At 41.9% G+C, this 17500-nt stretch overlaps 2 protein-coding genes across 5 annotated transcripts in view; one reads left to right on the top strand and one right to left on the bottom strand.

The window, feature by feature from the left end:
- Positions 1-3882, top strand: part of ift27 (intraflagellar transport 27 homolog (Chlamydomonas)) — an 8481-nt gene extending 4599 nt beyond the window's left edge. The window contains exons 6-10 of one of the 4 annotated variants that reach the window (XR_013190645.1): positions 2268-2377; positions 2457-2617; positions 2736-2744; positions 3073-3251; positions 3372-3800. Coding sequence is in view for 1 of the 4 variants with exons in the window: in XM_077196780.1 (XP_077052895.1) it covers positions 2268-2377; positions 2457-2555 (209 nt within the window). In the remaining 3 variants the exon portion in view is untranslated. Of the gene's footprint in view, positions 1-2267; positions 2378-2456 lie in introns of all 4 variants that reach the window. The other 3 variants (XR_013190646.1, XR_013190644.1, XM_077196780.1) reach the window with 3 other exon arrangements.
- A 2260-nt stretch (positions 3883-6142) lies between these two features.
- The window catches only part of cacng2b (calcium channel, voltage-dependent, gamma subunit 2b), a 30584-nt gene continuing 19226 nt past the window's right edge, over positions 6143-17500 (bottom strand). The window contains exons 2-4 of the mRNA XM_077196783.1: positions 12735-12818; positions 11884-12024; positions 6143-7554 (exon numbers count right to left, since the gene is read on the bottom strand). Of these exons, the coding sequence (XP_077052898.1) occupies positions 7034-7554; positions 11884-12024; positions 12735-12818 (746 nt within the window). The 3' untranslated portion in view covers positions 6143-7033. The remainder of the gene's footprint in view (positions 7555-11883; positions 12025-12734; positions 12819-17500) is intronic.

The following is a 17500-nucleotide window of genomic DNA, read 5'->3' as shown; positions in this document are numbered from 1 at the left end:
ATTCTGGGTGGTTGCTAGGGCGTTGCTAGGCGGTTGCTAGGGTGTTCTGGGTGGTTGCCTGGGTGTTGCTAGGCGGTTGCTAGGGTATTCTGGATGGTTGCCAGGGTGTTGCTAGGCGGTTGCTAGGGTGTTTTGGGTGGTTGCTAGGGTGTTGGTAGGTGGTTGCTAGGGTGTTCTGAGTGGTTGCTAGGGTGTTGCTAGGCGGTTGCTAGGGTATCCTGGGTGGTTGCTAGGCGGTTGCTAGGGTGTTCTGGGTGGTTGCTAGGGCGTTGCTAGGCAGTTGCTAGGGTGTTCTGGGTGGTTGCTAGGGTGTTGCTAGGGTAATTTGGGTGGTTGCTATGGTGTTACTAGGTGGTTGGTAGTTGTCAAAGATGGTTACTGTTGAGTTTGTAGCATTTTATTGGCATGATTTAGCACTTAGCTAATCAATATTAGCATGTAGCTATTCACTGCTAGCATGTTTAGCATGTAGCAAGTCCTGTTTGCTAGCATGAGTAAAAAGAGCCAACCCCCATCTCTATACGATGTTTTGATGCAGAGATATAGGTCTTGCAAAACAGTTGCTAGGGTACTATGTTTGGTTGCTAGGGAGTGGCTTGGCAGCTGCCAATCATGAAGCTCCAAAGTCAATGTGAATGTATAAACCAACCCCCATCTCTATACGATGTTTTGATGCAGAGATATAGGTCTTGCAAAATGGTTGCTAGGGTACTCTGTTTGGTTGCTAGGGAGTGGCTTGGCAGCTGCCAATCATGAAACTCCAAAGGCTGCTTGTCAGTATGAATGATATAAACCAACTCCCATGCCTCTGTGACATTCAGAATGGAAGATATCCCTCTTTGGATTTTGGTTGCTAAGGTGCTCGACAATGGTTGCTAGGGCGTGGCTAGGAAGTGTTGAGGTGATTCATGATTGGCTGTTTGCTGCCCCGAGTCAAACGAGACCACCCTCATGTTTCTATGACAATTCAGTCCAGAGATATCCCTTCGATCTCTTTCAATGGAAGTCTATGGGAGTTGTTGCTAAGGTGCTCTAAATGGTTGCTAGGGCGTGGCTTGATAGCTTCACAATGATCCTGAGAGACTGATTGGTTGTCTGAGTAAAATGAGCCCGCCCCTTTGTCTCTACGACACTGTGATCCAGAGTTATGTTCAATATAAAAGCGGTTTCTATGGTGTAGGACGGCCCATTTCATGGGCCGTCCTACACCATAGTAAGTCAATGGGGAAACTTTGGGCAGCTCCTGCCCCCCAGGGGTGCAACTTTTACCCCATTGTGTGGTATGTTCTTACAGAGCCTGTCAGCCTCTTCAAATGTGGTAAATTACACGTTTCTGCGACATCCTCGTTCCGAGCTACGACTCGTCAAAGTTTGACGCAATGTTAAGTCTATGGGATTTTTCGGCCGGTTTTTCGCCCCTGGGGCGAACATCGTACCCCCGATCCCTTATAAAAGTCATAGCACACCATTCCCGAACAGGCCGCACGTTTTGACGCCTCATTCGTGGGTCTGTGACAAAAACTGCGGGAGGAGTAGCGCGTCAAAAAGTGGCCAGAAGAATAAGAATAAGAAGAATAAGAATAATAAGTATGTGAGATAACAATAGTGTTGCTTTGCCATAGGCAAGCACCACTAATAAGTATGTGAGATAACAATAGTGTTGCTTTGCCATAGGCAAGCACCACTAATAATACTCACATATCGTTCTACTGAATAATTAAGTAAACCTAATTTCTTAATTTATCTTTGTAAAGAAACCTCATTGTTTAACTGGCTACTCTCTGCTGTTTCAGACGATGACATCACTTCCTGTCGCCCAGCGTAACTTCTGTTGGTTGCAGTTCGTAACCTCACCACTAGATGCTGCTAAAAATCACACACTGCACCTTTAAAGCAGAAATAAGAACGCTGTAAAGCAATCTCTGGTTTAAACTCGCTCGCTTCAGCAAGTGTACATCGAATGTACACTCGAATTCAGAGAGGATTGTGGGTATAAAGTATTGAATGAATGTAGGGAATGATGTCGTTCACTCAGAATTCGGAGACCACTAAAAAAATGGCCGATATAGAGCACTATATAGTGTACAGGGAGCGTTTCGGACACAGCGTAAGTGTTCACACCCACAAAACATTCCTCAGATCCAGTGCTAAAACTCACTGATGATGTTTGTGCTGCTGTTTTCCCTCACAATGATGTCATCTGCTGCAGGATGATGTCATCTACCGACTAACGGGATGTGTGTGTGTGTGTGTGTGTGTGAGATCAGGTGTGCTGGTGGGTAATAAGAGTGACCTGTCGGTCAGGAGAGAGGTGGACGGTGCCGAGGCTCGAGCGTGGGCTCAGACTCACGGGCTGGAGTATCACGAGACGTGTGCTGTGAGTCTTCATCATCTTCATCATCATCGTCTTCATCATCATCATCACTGAGTGTGTGTGTGTATGTGTTGTTCTGCAGAGGGAGATCGGACAGTTTGAAGCCCCGTTTCTGAGTTTGGCTCGAGCGTTTCATTCGCTGTATCAGGAGCAGATGCAGATCGTCCAGAGTCTCGTTTGAGCAGCAGCTCGTGTGTGTGTGTGTGTGTGTGTGGGAAAACACCAGTGTCTGTGTGTGATAGTAAAAACACTAGTGTGTGGGCTTGTGGTAGTGAAAACACTAGTGTGTGTGTGTCTGCGTGATAGTGAAAACACTAGTGTCTGCGTGATAGTGACAACACGAGTTTGTGTGTGTGATAGTGAAAACACTAGTGTGTGTGTGATAGTGAAAACACTAGTGTCTGCGTGATAGTGAAAACACTAGTGTGTGTGTGTGTCTGCGTGATAGTGAAAACACTAGTGTGTGTGTGATAGTGAAAACACTAGTGTGTGTGTGTCTGCGTGATAGTGAAAACACTAGTGTGTGTGTGATAGTGAAAACACTAGTGTCTGCGTGATAGTGAAAACACTGGTGTGTGTCTGCGTGATAGTGAAAACACTAGTGCGTGTGTGATAGTCAAAACACTAGTGTGTGCATGATAGTGAAAACACTAGTGTGTGTGTGTGCGTGAGATAGTGAAAAAACTAGTGTGTGTGTGTGATAGTGAAAACACTAGTGTGTGTGTGTGTGATAGTGAAAACATTAGTGTGTGTGTGATATTGAAAACACTAGTGTGTGTGTGATAGTGAAAACACTAGTGTCTGCGTGATAGTGAAAACACTAGTGTGTGAGATAGTGAAAACACTAGTGTGTGTGTGTGTGATAGTGAAAACACTAGTGTGTGTGATAGTAGTGTGTGATAGTGAAAACACTAGTGTCTGTGCGTGATGGTGAAAACACTAGTGTGTGTGAGAGATAGTGAAAACATTAATGTGTGTGTGATAGTAAAAACACTAGTGTCTGTGCTTGATAGTGAAAACACTAGTGTGTGTGTGTGTGTGATAGTGAAAACACTAGTGTGTGTGTGTGAGTGTGTGAGAGAGATAGTGAAAACACTAGTGTGTGTGTGTGTGTGTGTGTGTGTGTGTGATAGTAAAAACACCAGTGTCTGTGTGATAGTGAAAACACTAGTGTGTGTGTGTGTGTGTGTGTGTGTGTGAGAGAGATAGTGAAAACACTAGTGTGTGTGTGTGTGTGTGTGTGTGTGTGTGTGTGTGTGTGTGTGTGTGTGTGTGTGTGTGTGATAGTAAAAACACCAGTGTCTGTGTGATAGTGAAAACACTAGTATGTGTGTGTGTGTGTGTGTGTGTGTGTGTGTGTGTGTGTGTGTGTGATAGTAAAAACACCAGTGTCTGTGTGATAGTGAAAACACTAGTGTGTGTGTGTGTGTGTGTGTGTGTGTGATGTGTTCCCAGAGATTATCTTCAGAATTTTGAGCACATTTAAATAAACCTTTTTCCTTTTTAAATATGTGGCAAACATGTTCTCTGTGTGTGTGAGAGAAAAAGTGTGAGTGTGTATGTCTGTGAGTGCGTTTATAAAAACGACTATAGTATATAAGACGCATGCATACACACACACACACACACTCTCTCTCTCTCTCTCTGTCTCAGACACACACACACACACTCTCTATCTCAGACACACACACACACACACACACTCTCTCTCTCAGACACACACACACACTCTCTCTCAGACACACACACACACACACACACACACACTCTCTCTATCTCAGACACACACACACTCTCTCTCTCTCTCTCTCTCTGACACACACACACACACTCTCTCTCTCTCTCAGACACACACACACACACACACACTCTCTCTCTCTCTCAGACACACACACACACACACACACACACACACACACACACACACAGTGTCCTTATCTAGAGGCCAGTAAAGCCCTCAGATGAGTGACATCAATGTCCAGTGTTTCCAGAGGCAGGAGATCAACATTAAACACACTAAACCTCCTCTGTGACTCTTAAAACGCCATCATACTGATGAAAACTTTATAAATATAATAATAACCTGTTTACATGTTTTGTCTTACATGTAATTATTGAATGATTCTACAAATCATGTGTTGATGAGGAGAGTGTGCTGCTACTTTACTAACAATAAAACTAATACAGCTGAAAAATCCCCACAGACGTACATGATCTCTGATGCTGAATGATTATTAATATGCCCCACACACACACACACACCGTGTGTTCGTCTGCTGGCCAGCAGAGGGAGTGAGAGTCTGATCTTCATACTGAACATGAAAACCTCCATCCTGAAACTTCACTGAGAACACAATCTGTGACGCTGCCGACAAACACACATTAACAGCCTGAGGAGGATCGCGAGTCTAGTCTGGGTTGGTGATTTGTTCCAGAAACATTTTTTGTTATGCTGGTTAAAAGTCTCTTCACATCCTGATAGAAATGATGTTGTTTCAGGCTCTACTAGAACAGGTTTTCCTGCTTGAATGTTGATTATTTTCCTCATATTCTCCATTGTTGCGGCTCCTCTCTTCCCAGTCTGTCAGTAACGCTCTGTTTACTTCCTGTCTCTATGAAGCCCCTCCTTCTGAAAAGGACACTGTGCTCTGATTGGTCGGCAGGATCGGTGTGTTGTGATTGGTCGAGTGCTTTGAGCGTGTTTGGGAAATGTCCCGCCCCTTACCATAACCACCAGTTTAACACACTACTAACTAACTCAACCAGGCCCCGCCCCTTTATTCTGCGTATGAATTATTATAATGAGGAATATTGTGACGTGTTTGTTCCCGGAAGAAACTAAAGATACAATGGGTGCGTTTCAGGAGTTCAGAAACACTGACACTGATATAGAGAAGAACTGGAGCTTTCTCATTCTCAGACAGCAACATATACACTACAGAAAGAGGAATATGTATCTTGAAATGGGTTTTTGTTTGTTTGACTTCCTTCATCACATACAAATGAGTCCACATGAATCCGGCTTTTATTATCCATTATGATTTTATTGGCTTCTGATTTGCTCTTTTGTTTTTTTGTGTCTTCTTAAATCAAGAAGTCAATTATGTGTGGTTTATTAACAGATGTTCATATATTCATGTATGCATCTTTCATATATATATATATAAGTATATATATATATAGTCATGTATCATTAAGTTTCTAATGACATATAAATCGCGGCCGGTTCGTGGGATTGTTTTTCTGTCCCTGCAGTCACAGCGGCCACGAAGCTTCACAGTATTTATGTGCAACAAAATGAACATGAAGAAAAGAGATATCACAAGCTCGAGTCTCATCAGCTCTCTCATCACATGGTCGAAAACTTGTTAGTTTATGTAAGATAACAAAATCATGCATTTCATTTTACTTTTTTTTTTTTTGGACTTCAACATGTAAACTCATCATCATTAGTGTTATAAATAAGTCCGTCTGTTTGAGGAGTCGTTCCCTCATTGGTAGGCAGTGTTGGGGAATGATACTTTAAAAAGTAATGCATTACAATATTGCCTTACTTAGTTACTTTTTAAGAACAGTAATGCGTTACGTTACTTTTGCGTTACGTTTTCTTACCTGGGCGGGGCTTGTTTTTTTTATAACAAAAAAGTTTTATTTTTGAGCAAATGTAAAGGCTCAACAAACCTTTCATTCTAGATAACAGAAGAATATGATGCAGGAGAAGAACGTTTAACACTTACTTTACTAACAAAAATAAAAACTCTAAAGTGATTTTTGCTTATGATTTAACTGATTCATCGAAGATGGTCAATAAAGTGAGATTAAATGCATACAAATATTTGGTTTATGTAACAAATTATTAGAGGTTTGCGTATTATTCGGATTTTGCATTTCACAGATTTTGTTATTTTGAGGAATACTGAATCTTTTTTGTGCAAGTGAGAGTAAATGCACGCTCACATTTAGTCTAGAACTACAATAGCCCTCATGTTGACTCACAGCGCCTCTGCACTTACACTTTCTCTGAGCACGCAGTCAATAAATGTGAAAAAGTAACTTGCGTTACTTATTTTAAAAAGTGGCTCAGATATTTTGCAGTAATATTAAAAGTAATGCGTTACTTAACTAGTTCAGGGTTCGTACAGATACTGTAAAAAGAAATTCCAGGACTTTCAAGGACTTTTCATGCACTACTTTTTGGGTTTTCAAGCACTTAACAAACAATATCTTTAGGATTTTTTTTTAAACTCAAATTACAGATATAAGGTATCCAAAATACAACTTACAATGTATTTAGTTTATAATGCTGTTATTGTTCGATAAATAATATTTTATATCATAATGTTGGCGTACTTTGTATTGAGAAAAGGTCAGATGGGTTTTTTTCAGACGGGCTGCACTGTTAATTTTGCGTGAAAAGATTGCATTTGGGTTTTTTCGGAAAAATTTAATTTCATATATATATTGTATTTAAATAAGTCAAGCACTTTTCAAGTACCTCTTCGGAAATATGGCTATTTTCAAAGGTTTTCCATGACTTAAATTTCAAAAAGTCAAGTCACCTTGTACTAACCCTGCTAGTTACTTGAAAAAAAGTAATCTGATTACGTAACTCAAGTTAGTTGTAACGAGTTACGCCCCAACACTGCCTGTAGGGGGCGCTCATACAGGTGTGGTGCGCCGGTCCTTCGCATCCTTCGGGATGCAGTTGTGGACCTGAAGGAAATCCGGTTCTCTGTCGGAGTTGTACATCGGAGGCGTCCCGTGAGGAGTCTTCGTTTCGCCGCGGCCGAGTGTGTACATGGAGATATCGGTGGACGGTAACGGGCCGAACCCCTTCAGGCCCACCGGCGAAGCGTCCCGCGAGTGCGACGGGTCGGTGGAGCGACTGGACGAGCGCGAGCGGCGCCGGTAACGGTACCGATAGCTCGGGATCCTCGTGATGGCGGATCCCTGAAGATATTCCCCGACGTCCACCCGCACTCGGGCCACGCGTAACTCCCGGTGCCGGTCGATGAACATGTGAACGGCCAGAACGCCCACCATCTCCGCCATGATGAAGGAAAGAGCGCCGAAATAAAAACTCCAGCCGTACGAGTAGCTGTTCTTTTTCGAGTCGCTCTTGGACGGGTCTCCTGCGTTGGCTGATATGTACACGATTATCCCGATGATGTTGCTCAGACCTGAGGATGAAGCATGAAGACACAAGAACACTGTGTTAAAGTTCCTCTGTAATCGATCATTTTATTCATTAAAACTCATCTTTGATCATCAAACTGACACATTTAAAAGTTTTTTTCCTTGAGAAAACATCATCATGCCTTAAAATAGCTTGAGTGTAACTCGACACCCTTGCCTCATTTAGTACACGTGGTTCTATTAATATGCAAATTAGGTTAGAAAAAATATTCCTTTATAAATGTAAAAATGCCTATAAAATGTAAAGTGCCCCTGTGGTGAGAAAAACAAAATCTTTTAATGTTGTTTATGTGTCTATGTGGTGTTTTTAAAATGCTTTAACACAAATCATGTGTAAGTTCATAAGTCGACAGCATTGCTGAGTATTTTCTCCTTAAAACTGCAGTGAACCAAAGACAGTCTCAAAAACACGCTTTGAAATCGCTGGTGTTTCTGACGTCACAAACTACCTTGTAACGACTTGATGATCCTCCTTTGCGCCCCATTGTATCTAGCATAGGAAGCTTAACAGAGCCTCTCTCACAATTTGTCGATTTTTTTCTAAGACAATATGTTTATAGCTTACCATCTTACCTTGGAGATTCAACTGATGTTCTAAATTTGATTGACAACTGGAAGTGTGAAAGTATTGATGTCCTTGTTTCGCTGGATGTGCAAAGTCTATATACATGTATACCTCATCATATAGGCTTACAAACCATATCTCAATATCTTACTAAACGTCCCACTGATGTTCTACCTCCATCAGAATTTCTTATAAACTTGGTCGAGATTATTTTATCCAATAACTTTTTCAAATATTATGACAAATTTTTTTTACAACTCCAAGGGACTGCAATGGGGTCTTCGTTTGCACCTTCATATGCTTGTCTGGTAATGGGTCTATGGGAAGAAAAATTCATACAGAACATCGAAAATAACCCGTTCCATTCTAAATTATCACTCTGGCGCAGATACATAGATGATGTTTTTTTAATATGGAAGGGCACAATGAGTGAGTTGTCTCAATTTCTAACTTATGTAAACTCTACCGCAGACTATTTGTCTTTTACTATGGAATATAATAAGCTGTCCATTGATTTCTTAGACCTTACCATCTCTAAGGATGAAAATAATATTTTACAATCTACTATTTACCGCAAGCCTCTCAGCAGGAACATATGGAAGCTTGTTTCCGCCACAGAATGAAAAATAAAAAAGGTAATTGCGACTTTTTATCTCACAATTCTGACTTTATTTCTCAGAATTGCGAGATATAAAGTCAGAATTGCGTGATATAAAGTCGCAATTGCGTGTTATAAAGTCAGAATTGTGATATATAAAGTCAGAATTGTGAGATATAAAGTCAGAATTGCGTGATATAAAGTCGCAATTGCGTGTTATAAAGTCAGAATTGTGAGTTATAAAGTCAGAATTGCGTGATATGAAGTCGCAATTGCGAATTATAAAGTCAGAATTGTGAGATATAAACTATTCTGAGAGGAAAAAAGTCAGTCTTTTTCCCCCCATAGAATTGGACTTTGTAACTCGCAATTGCGAGTTTATATCTTACAATTCTGAGAAAATATGTCAGAATTGCGAGATATAAACTCGCAATTATGTGTTATAAAGTCAGAATTGTGAGAAAAAAAGTCAGAATTCTTAGTTTTCTCTCTCGCAATTCTGACTTTATAACACGCAATTGCGACTTTATAACACGCAATTGCGACTTTATATCACGCAATTCTGACTTTATAGCACGCAATTGCGACTTTATATCTCACAATTCTGACTTTATAACACGCAATTGCGACTTTATAACACGCAATTGCGACTTTATATCACGCAATTCTGACTTTATAGCACGCAATTGCGACTTTATATCTCACAATTCTGACTTTATAACACGCAATTGCGACTTTATATCACGCAATTCTGACTTTATATCTCGCAATTGTAAGAAATAAAGTCAGAATTGCGAGATGTAAACTCGCAATTGTGAGAAAAAAAGTCAGAATTGTGAGATAAAAAGTCGCAATTATTATTATTATTTATTCATTCTGTGGCGGAAACAAGCTTCCATAGGAACACCCTGTTAAGAGCAGACCGTAATCATTCGCCTCATCTGGTTCGTAATATACCAGTGGGCCAATTTTTGCGAGTCCGAAGAAATTGCAGTACTACAAGTGAGTTTATGTCTAAAGCAATCGATCTAGCGCGTCGTTTTGAACAACGAGGTTATGATAAATCTGACATTAGTAAAGCATGGGATACGGCTGTAAATACAGATCGCGCTTCATTGTTAAAGAAAAAATCTAAGCCTCACACGACATCTAAAATATTCTTTTCTACTAGCTATACTCCAGCAGCAGGAGGAATAAAAAATATAATTCGCAAACATTGGCATGTTCTTAACAGTGACCCTACACTTAAAGACATCTGCGCCGAGCCACCCAGGTTTGTATTCAGACGCGCGCGTAACATTCGTGACCGATTGGTCCACTCACAGATGACTCCTTCACCGCCGACCACCCGGCTCCCTAGCCCACCTTTGGGCTTTTATAAATGTGGCAACTAAGTGCTCCAATTCGACCAATGCAAAGGACTTTTCACATCCACGTACTGGTAAGAAATATTTTATTTCTTCATTTATTATTTGTAATAGTACTCACGTAATATACATGTTAAAGTGTCCCTGTGGACTGGTATACGTAGGTCAAACAAAACGTGAATTGAAATTAAGAATAGCTGAACATAAAACAGCAATTCGTACCCAGAATATAACATATGCCATGGCGAGGCATTATAAGCAGGCCAATCGTGGTTCCCCTGCATCTTTGAAGTTTTGGGGAATTGAGAAAATTACACCCCCATCTAGAGGTGGTGACATTATCAATAAACTTCTATGCAGGGAAGCGTTCTGGATACATGCGCTTAACACTCTTGAACCTCTAGGTTTAAATGAAGAATTGAGCCTATCATGTTTTCTATAAATATTTTAAACATAGTAGTACATTTTGTGAGATGTAGATATTTCGATTCCCATTACACTGTGCACATTTCATGTATGTTTCTGGTGTTTGGACATTTACCCCTTAAACCCTGTTTACACGAGAACGATTCTGGGTGAAAACGTAAAAATATTTTATCGGATGTGCCTTTCGTTTACACGGCGACGGCGTTTTGGAGGCTTAAAAACGCAAAAAAGTGAAACCACCCTCCAGAGTGGAAATCTTAAAAACGTTCCACCGTCGCGTTCCCGTCTAAACAGTAAAAACGCAAATCTGCTCACTGTGGCTCTCGTCGCGTACGTGTTTACGTCACAGCAATGCGCCATTACAGGAAAATAACCCCAATATGTCGGATTATTTCCATACGTCGGACCTTCAAGTTGCCATAGCAGCTCTGATAAACGTACAAGAGTCTTTTCAGCAGTTGTATAAAATATTCTCAGATATTGGTGTTGTTGTGTCGCAGTGCTTCACATTGCCACCTAGCCGCCTGGAGTGCATACTACATCGAATTTCACACACTTTTGCGTCATCATATGCACGCGGATTTCCCCCGATAACGCTCGTCTAAACGCAGAATAAAAAGTGATAACGTAACGCCACTTTTGCGTTTTCTCTTCAGATCGTTTCCGTGTAAACATAGCCTGAGTGTGGCACCTTGTTGTAGATGGGTGCGTCTTGGGTGGTTAACGCCCCCTTTACACACCTGTTGATGATCCTTATTAATGGTTTCATTACCCATGATCTCCAAGGACTCTGATGAAGATGTAACTTTACATCGAAACGTTAGTCACTGGTTTGTACCTTAAATAAATGGATTACTAAGAAGATTTATGTGTTGCACCGGCGATTTTCCTTTTCTACCTTGTAACCAATCAGATCAACGTGTGATCGTCAACGAGTGGATCTCTGAGTGAGTGAGTGGAGGCGGGGCTCATTTGCATATTCATATTTAACGTTACTTTTGAAAGTTCTGAAACAAGTAGTCACATATAAAAAAAGTTAGACGAACATCCAACTACGTTTCAAAAACAAACATTCCATGACCAAAATATAAATTATGTTTTTGTGCTAATGTTTAGAGAACATTATTAAAGACCAGATAACTCTGAATGAACATTAAATTAATGTTACTGGAAGAACGTTTGTTCATAACTTTGAGAAAACCTTGACAGAATGTAAGGGATAATGTACATCCAGCCGGTTGTTATCTCAGAATAAACCCGACCGGGTGATCAGGATCAGGTCTTCATCAGCCTGAAGGGGTTTATTCTGAGATCACACACACACACACACACACACCACACACACACACACACACACCTGCAGATACAAAGAAGATCCCTGCGCTGAGGATGATGTTGTGTCGGGACTTGTAGAACTCGCTGGCGGCGACACAGAGTCCACCGATAAACAGCAGGATCACACTGAGGATGGGAAAAATACTGGAGGCCCGGACCGCACCTGCACACACACACACACACACACACACACACACACACACACACACACACACACACACACACACACACACACACACACGTCAGTTCAGATTTCCACTTCATCTGTCTCAGTTCCTTCATCATCACACACACTGATCTGTCCATCACACACTGCAGAATTAATTATTCATGTGTCCTTCCCTCAATTCTGACCTCTAATCAAGGGATGTATAGTGTGTGTGTGTGAGTGATAATCCTGCCAGAAACCACATTATTGATTGACTGATGACATCACAGCATGAGGTCACCACTTCCTGTCCAGTGACATGACATCACTCATTGATCTGTGTGTTTATCAGCTTCAGTTCAGGCCTCAGAACTGACGTATATCTGACTGATAATGTAAAAAGGTCGTTATAATCAGTTTTATATAATGTATAAAGTGAGTGTGCTTCATAGAGTTGAGTTCTACAACATCTGTGTCTCTTTCATCCTGTATTGCGTGAGGATGAAGAGATGTGGATGAGTGCAGGGCATTTCAAAGTTTTGACCCATATAAACTGCAGTGAAATATTTATAGAAATAAGTGACCTAATTAAACACTTAAAAGAGCAGCAGCAGCTCTGAGCACCAAACCATTATGCTCTCTCTCTCTCTCTCTCTCTCTCTCTCTCACTCGCTCACTCTTCATCATCATCAACACACACACACACACATGCGTGTTTGACTTACGCAGGAAATACTCCGATGCATCGGCTTGATAGTCCGCGTCTTCGGGAAAGTGATCGATCTGTTTACACATGCCTTTAAAATTCCCTGAGAAAGACAGAGAGACAGTCTGACATTCATAAAAAGCAAGCAGTGATGATTTCAGCTTCTGTCAGTGTGTGTGTGTGTGTGTGTGTGTGTGTGTGTGTGTGTGTTTAAAATACGTCATGTTTAATAGCTGATTTCTCAGTAAAGAACTAAACTACACATAATCCTGAGAAAAACCAATCAGAGAAGACCCTGTTACCATGGAAACATAAATTATGACTTAGTTATGATTATTTACTTCTGAATGAGTCATTGATTCGAACGATACTCACACTACTGTTCAAAAGTCTGAGGTCTGTTAGATTTTTTTCTTTTTTTTAAAGGAATAATTTATTTTATTCAGCAAGGATGCATTAAATTGATCAAAACTGACAGTAAAGACATTTATAATGTTACAAAACATTCTGTTTAAAATAAATGCTGTTCTTTTAAACTTTCTGTTCTTTCAAAGAATTCTGAAAAATAAAATGTATGACAGTTTCCACAGAAATCTGAAGCTGTTTTCAACACTGATAATAACCATAAATGTTTATTGAGCATCAAATCCTCATATTATAGTGATTTCTGAAGGATCATGTGACACTGAAGACTGGAGTAATGATGCTGAAAATTCAACTCTTAAACCTACTACAAGTATATATTATACAATTTTATACTTCAAGTTTTATATTTTATAAAAAATACATAATATTATTAAATATCTGGCTTGAACATTTGCCCTCCAGCCCCAAATGTTGAAGGTTGTTTCTGATGTTGGTTTGTGAGGGCTGAACCTGCAGCTGACCTCTGACCCCTGTCACATGATCTCTCTTCCCCTGTAGGATAACTGCAGTACCCTGTACACACTCTCTCTCTCTCTCTCTCTCTCTCTCTCTCTCTCTCTCTCTCTCTCTCTCTCTCTCTCTCTCTCTCTCTCTCTCTCTCGGTTTTGCTGCTGTATGCATGTATGTTGCATAACTGCATTACATAATTCACTGTTCTCCACACGTGAGTGTGTGTGAGTGAGTGTAAGTGATTAGGAGCGTGTCTGACAGGATTACCCTTATTCCAATGATCTCTGAGATCAAACACACACACACACACACACACACACACACACACACACACACACACGTCACTAATATCTGTAGGATGAAGCAGCATTTATGCCTCAGTCCTGATGACATCATCATCATCATCTGATGCATAAACACACTGTCAACATTCCCAGCATATGTGAGGAATCACACACACTGAGACAGTGCTGCTGACAGACAGACAGACGGGCATTTCACACCCGCTAAAAGGTGACTACACACACACACACACACACACACACACACACACACACACACACACTGGCCCTGTGTGAGTCGTCACCTTTCATTGAGAGTGAAATGTTCTCAGTGGAGCTGGAAACATCTCAATACCCGTCTGTCTGTCAGCAGCACTGTCTCAGTGTATGTGATTTCACTCTGATATAAACAGCCACACTGCATAATCACCTGTCTCACTGCATCATCACCTGTCCCACTGCATCATAAACTGTCTCACTGCATCATCACCTGTCCCACTGCATCATAAACTGTCTCACTGCATCATCACCTGTCCCAATGCATCATCATCTGTCTCACTGCATCATCACCTGTCTCACTACATCATCATCTGTCTCACTGCATCATCACCTGTCTCACTGCATCATCACCTGTCCCACTGCATCATAAACTGTCTCACTGCATCATCACCTGTCCCACTGCATCATAAACTGTCTCACTGCATCATCACCTGTCCCACTGCATCATAAACTGTCTCACTGCATCATCACCTGTCTCACTGCACCATAAACTGTCTCACTGCATCATCACCTGTCTCACTGCATCATAAACTGTCTCACTGCATCATCACCTGTCCCACTGCATCATAAACTGTCTCACTGCATCATCACATGTCTCACTGCATCATAAACTGTCTCACTGCATCATAAACTGTCTCACTGCATCATCACCTGTCTCACTGCATCATCATCTATATCTCTGCACCTGTCTCACTGCATCATCACCTGTCTTACTGTATCACCTGTCTCACTGCATCATCACCTGTCTTACTGTATCACCTGTCTCACTGCATCATCATCTATATCTCTGCATCAGCACCTGTCTCACTGCATCATCACCTGTCTTACTGTATCACCTGTCTCACTGCATCATCACCTGTCTTACTGTATCACCTGTCTCACTGCATCATCACCTGGCTCACTGCATATTCACCTGTCTCACTGCATCTTCATCTGTCTCAGTGCATCATAACCTCAGTGCATCATCACCTGTCTCACTGCATCATCACCTGTCTCACTGCATCATCACCTGTCTCACTGCATCATCACCTGTCTCACTTTATCATCATCTGTTTCTCTGCATTATCACCTGTCTCACTGCATCATCACCTGTCTCACTGCATCATCACCTGTCTTACTGCATCATCACCTGTCTCACTGCATCTTCATCTGTCTCAGTGCATCATCACCTGTCTTTCTGCATCATCATCTATTTCTCTGCATCATCACCTGTCTCACTGCATCATCACCTGTCTTTCTGCATCATCATCTATTTCTCTGCATCATCACCTGTCTCACTGCATCATCACCTGACTCACTGCATGATCACCTGTCTCAATGCATCATCACCTGTCTCACTGCATCATCACCTGGCTCACTGCATCATCATCTGTCTCACTGCATCATCACCTGTCTCTCTGCATAACCACCTGTCTCACTGCATCATCACCTGGCTCACTGCATCTTCATCTGTCTCACTGCATCATCACCTGTCTCTCTGCATCATCACCTGTCTCACTGCATGATCACCTGGCTCACTGCATCATAAACTGTCTCACTGCATCATCACCTGTCTCACTGCATCATAAACTGTTTTACTGCATCATCACCTGTCTCACTGCATCATAAACTGTCTCACTGCATCATCACTGTCTCACTGCATCATAAACTGTCTCAATGCATCATCACATGTCTCAGTGCATCATAAACTGTCTCACTGCATCATCACCTGGCTCACTGCATATTCATCTGTCTCTCTGCTTTATGGCTCTAATGTGTCGTGACGTGAGAGTTCAAATCCACCGACGTTAATCTACTAACTCTCCTGACTGCTTTGTCGGACAACATATGGTGGATTTTGATTTGTCAGATCGCATCAAACTCCATGCGAAGGATGAATTGAGGCTAATTTAAAAGTGAAGTGCACACTGCTGCACCAGCTTTTTATAAGCGATGTAAAAAAAATTTGTTTCGTTTTCAAATTAGCGCCAATTCAGCGCACAATAACAAAACAGTGCTGCTCCGCACGACCACCAATTATGCATGCCGTTGCAACCGCGCGCATTTTACGTTTGCCTTTAAATCAGTGATTTAAAAGCCCCCGCCGGTGATACCGGTATTACCGGTGTCGTCACACGTCGATTAACCGGGGTGGGAAAATATCCTCACCGTCACATCCCTACTCACTGCATCTTCATCTGTCTCAGTGCATCATCACCTGTCTTTCTGCATCATCATCTGTTTCTCTGCATCATCACCTGTCTCACTGCATCATCACCTGACTCACTGCATGATCACCTGTCTCTCTGCATAACCACCTGCCTCACTGCATCATCACCTGGCTCACTGCATCTTCATCTGTCTCACTGCATCATCACATGTCTCACTGCATCATCACCTGTCTCTCTGCATCATCAGCTGTCTCACTGCATCATCATCTGTCTCTCTGCATCTTCATCTGTCTCTCTGCATCATCATCTATCTCTCTGCATCATCACCTGTCTCACTGCATCATCATCTGTCTCACTGCATCATCACCTGTCTCACTGCATCATCAGCTATATCTCTGCATCATCACCTGTCTCTCTGCATCATCACCTATCTCAAGGCATCATATACTGTCTCACTGTATCATCTCCTGTCTCTCTGCATCATCACCTGGCTCAATGCATCATTACCTGTCTCACTGCATCATCACCTGGCTCAATGCATCATCACCTGTCTCACTGCATCATCATCTATATCTCTGCATCATCACCTGTCTTTCTGCATCATCATCTGTTTCTCTGCATCATCACCTGTCTCACTGCATCATCACCTGACTCACTGCATGATCACCTGTCTCTCTGCATAACCACCTGGCTCAATGCATCCTCACCTGTCTCACTGCATCATCACCTGGCTCACTGCATCATTACCTGTCTCACTGCATCATCATCTGTCTCACTGCATCATCACCTGTCTCTCTGCATCATCACCTGTCTCACTGCATCATCACCTGTCTCACTGCATCATCATCTGTCTCACTGCATCATCATCTGTCTCATTGCATCATCACCTATCACTCTGCATCATCACCTGTCTCTCTGCATCATCACCTGTCTCTCTGCATCATCGCCTGTCTCACTGCATCATCACCTGTCTCTCTGCATCATCATCTATATCTCTGCATCATCACCTGTCTCACTGCATCATCACCTGTCTTACTGCATCATCATCTGTCTCACTGCATCATCACCTGTCTCATTGCATCATCGCCTGTCTCTCTGCATCATCGCCTGTCTCACTGCATCATCATCTGTCTCACTGCATCATCACCTGTCTCTCTGCATCATCGCCTGTCTCACTGCATCATCGCCTGTCTCACTGA

The sequence above is a fragment of the Siphateles boraxobius genome, unplaced genomic scaffold (assembly GCF_051911475.1).
Source record: "Siphateles boraxobius isolate OS27281-9 unplaced genomic scaffold, OSU_SipBor_1 356, whole genome shotgun sequence".
Taxonomy (NCBI): domain Eukaryota; kingdom Metazoa; phylum Chordata; class Actinopteri; order Cypriniformes; family Leuciscidae; genus Siphateles; species Siphateles boraxobius.
This window is presented reverse-complemented; position numbering and strand designations above follow the sequence as displayed.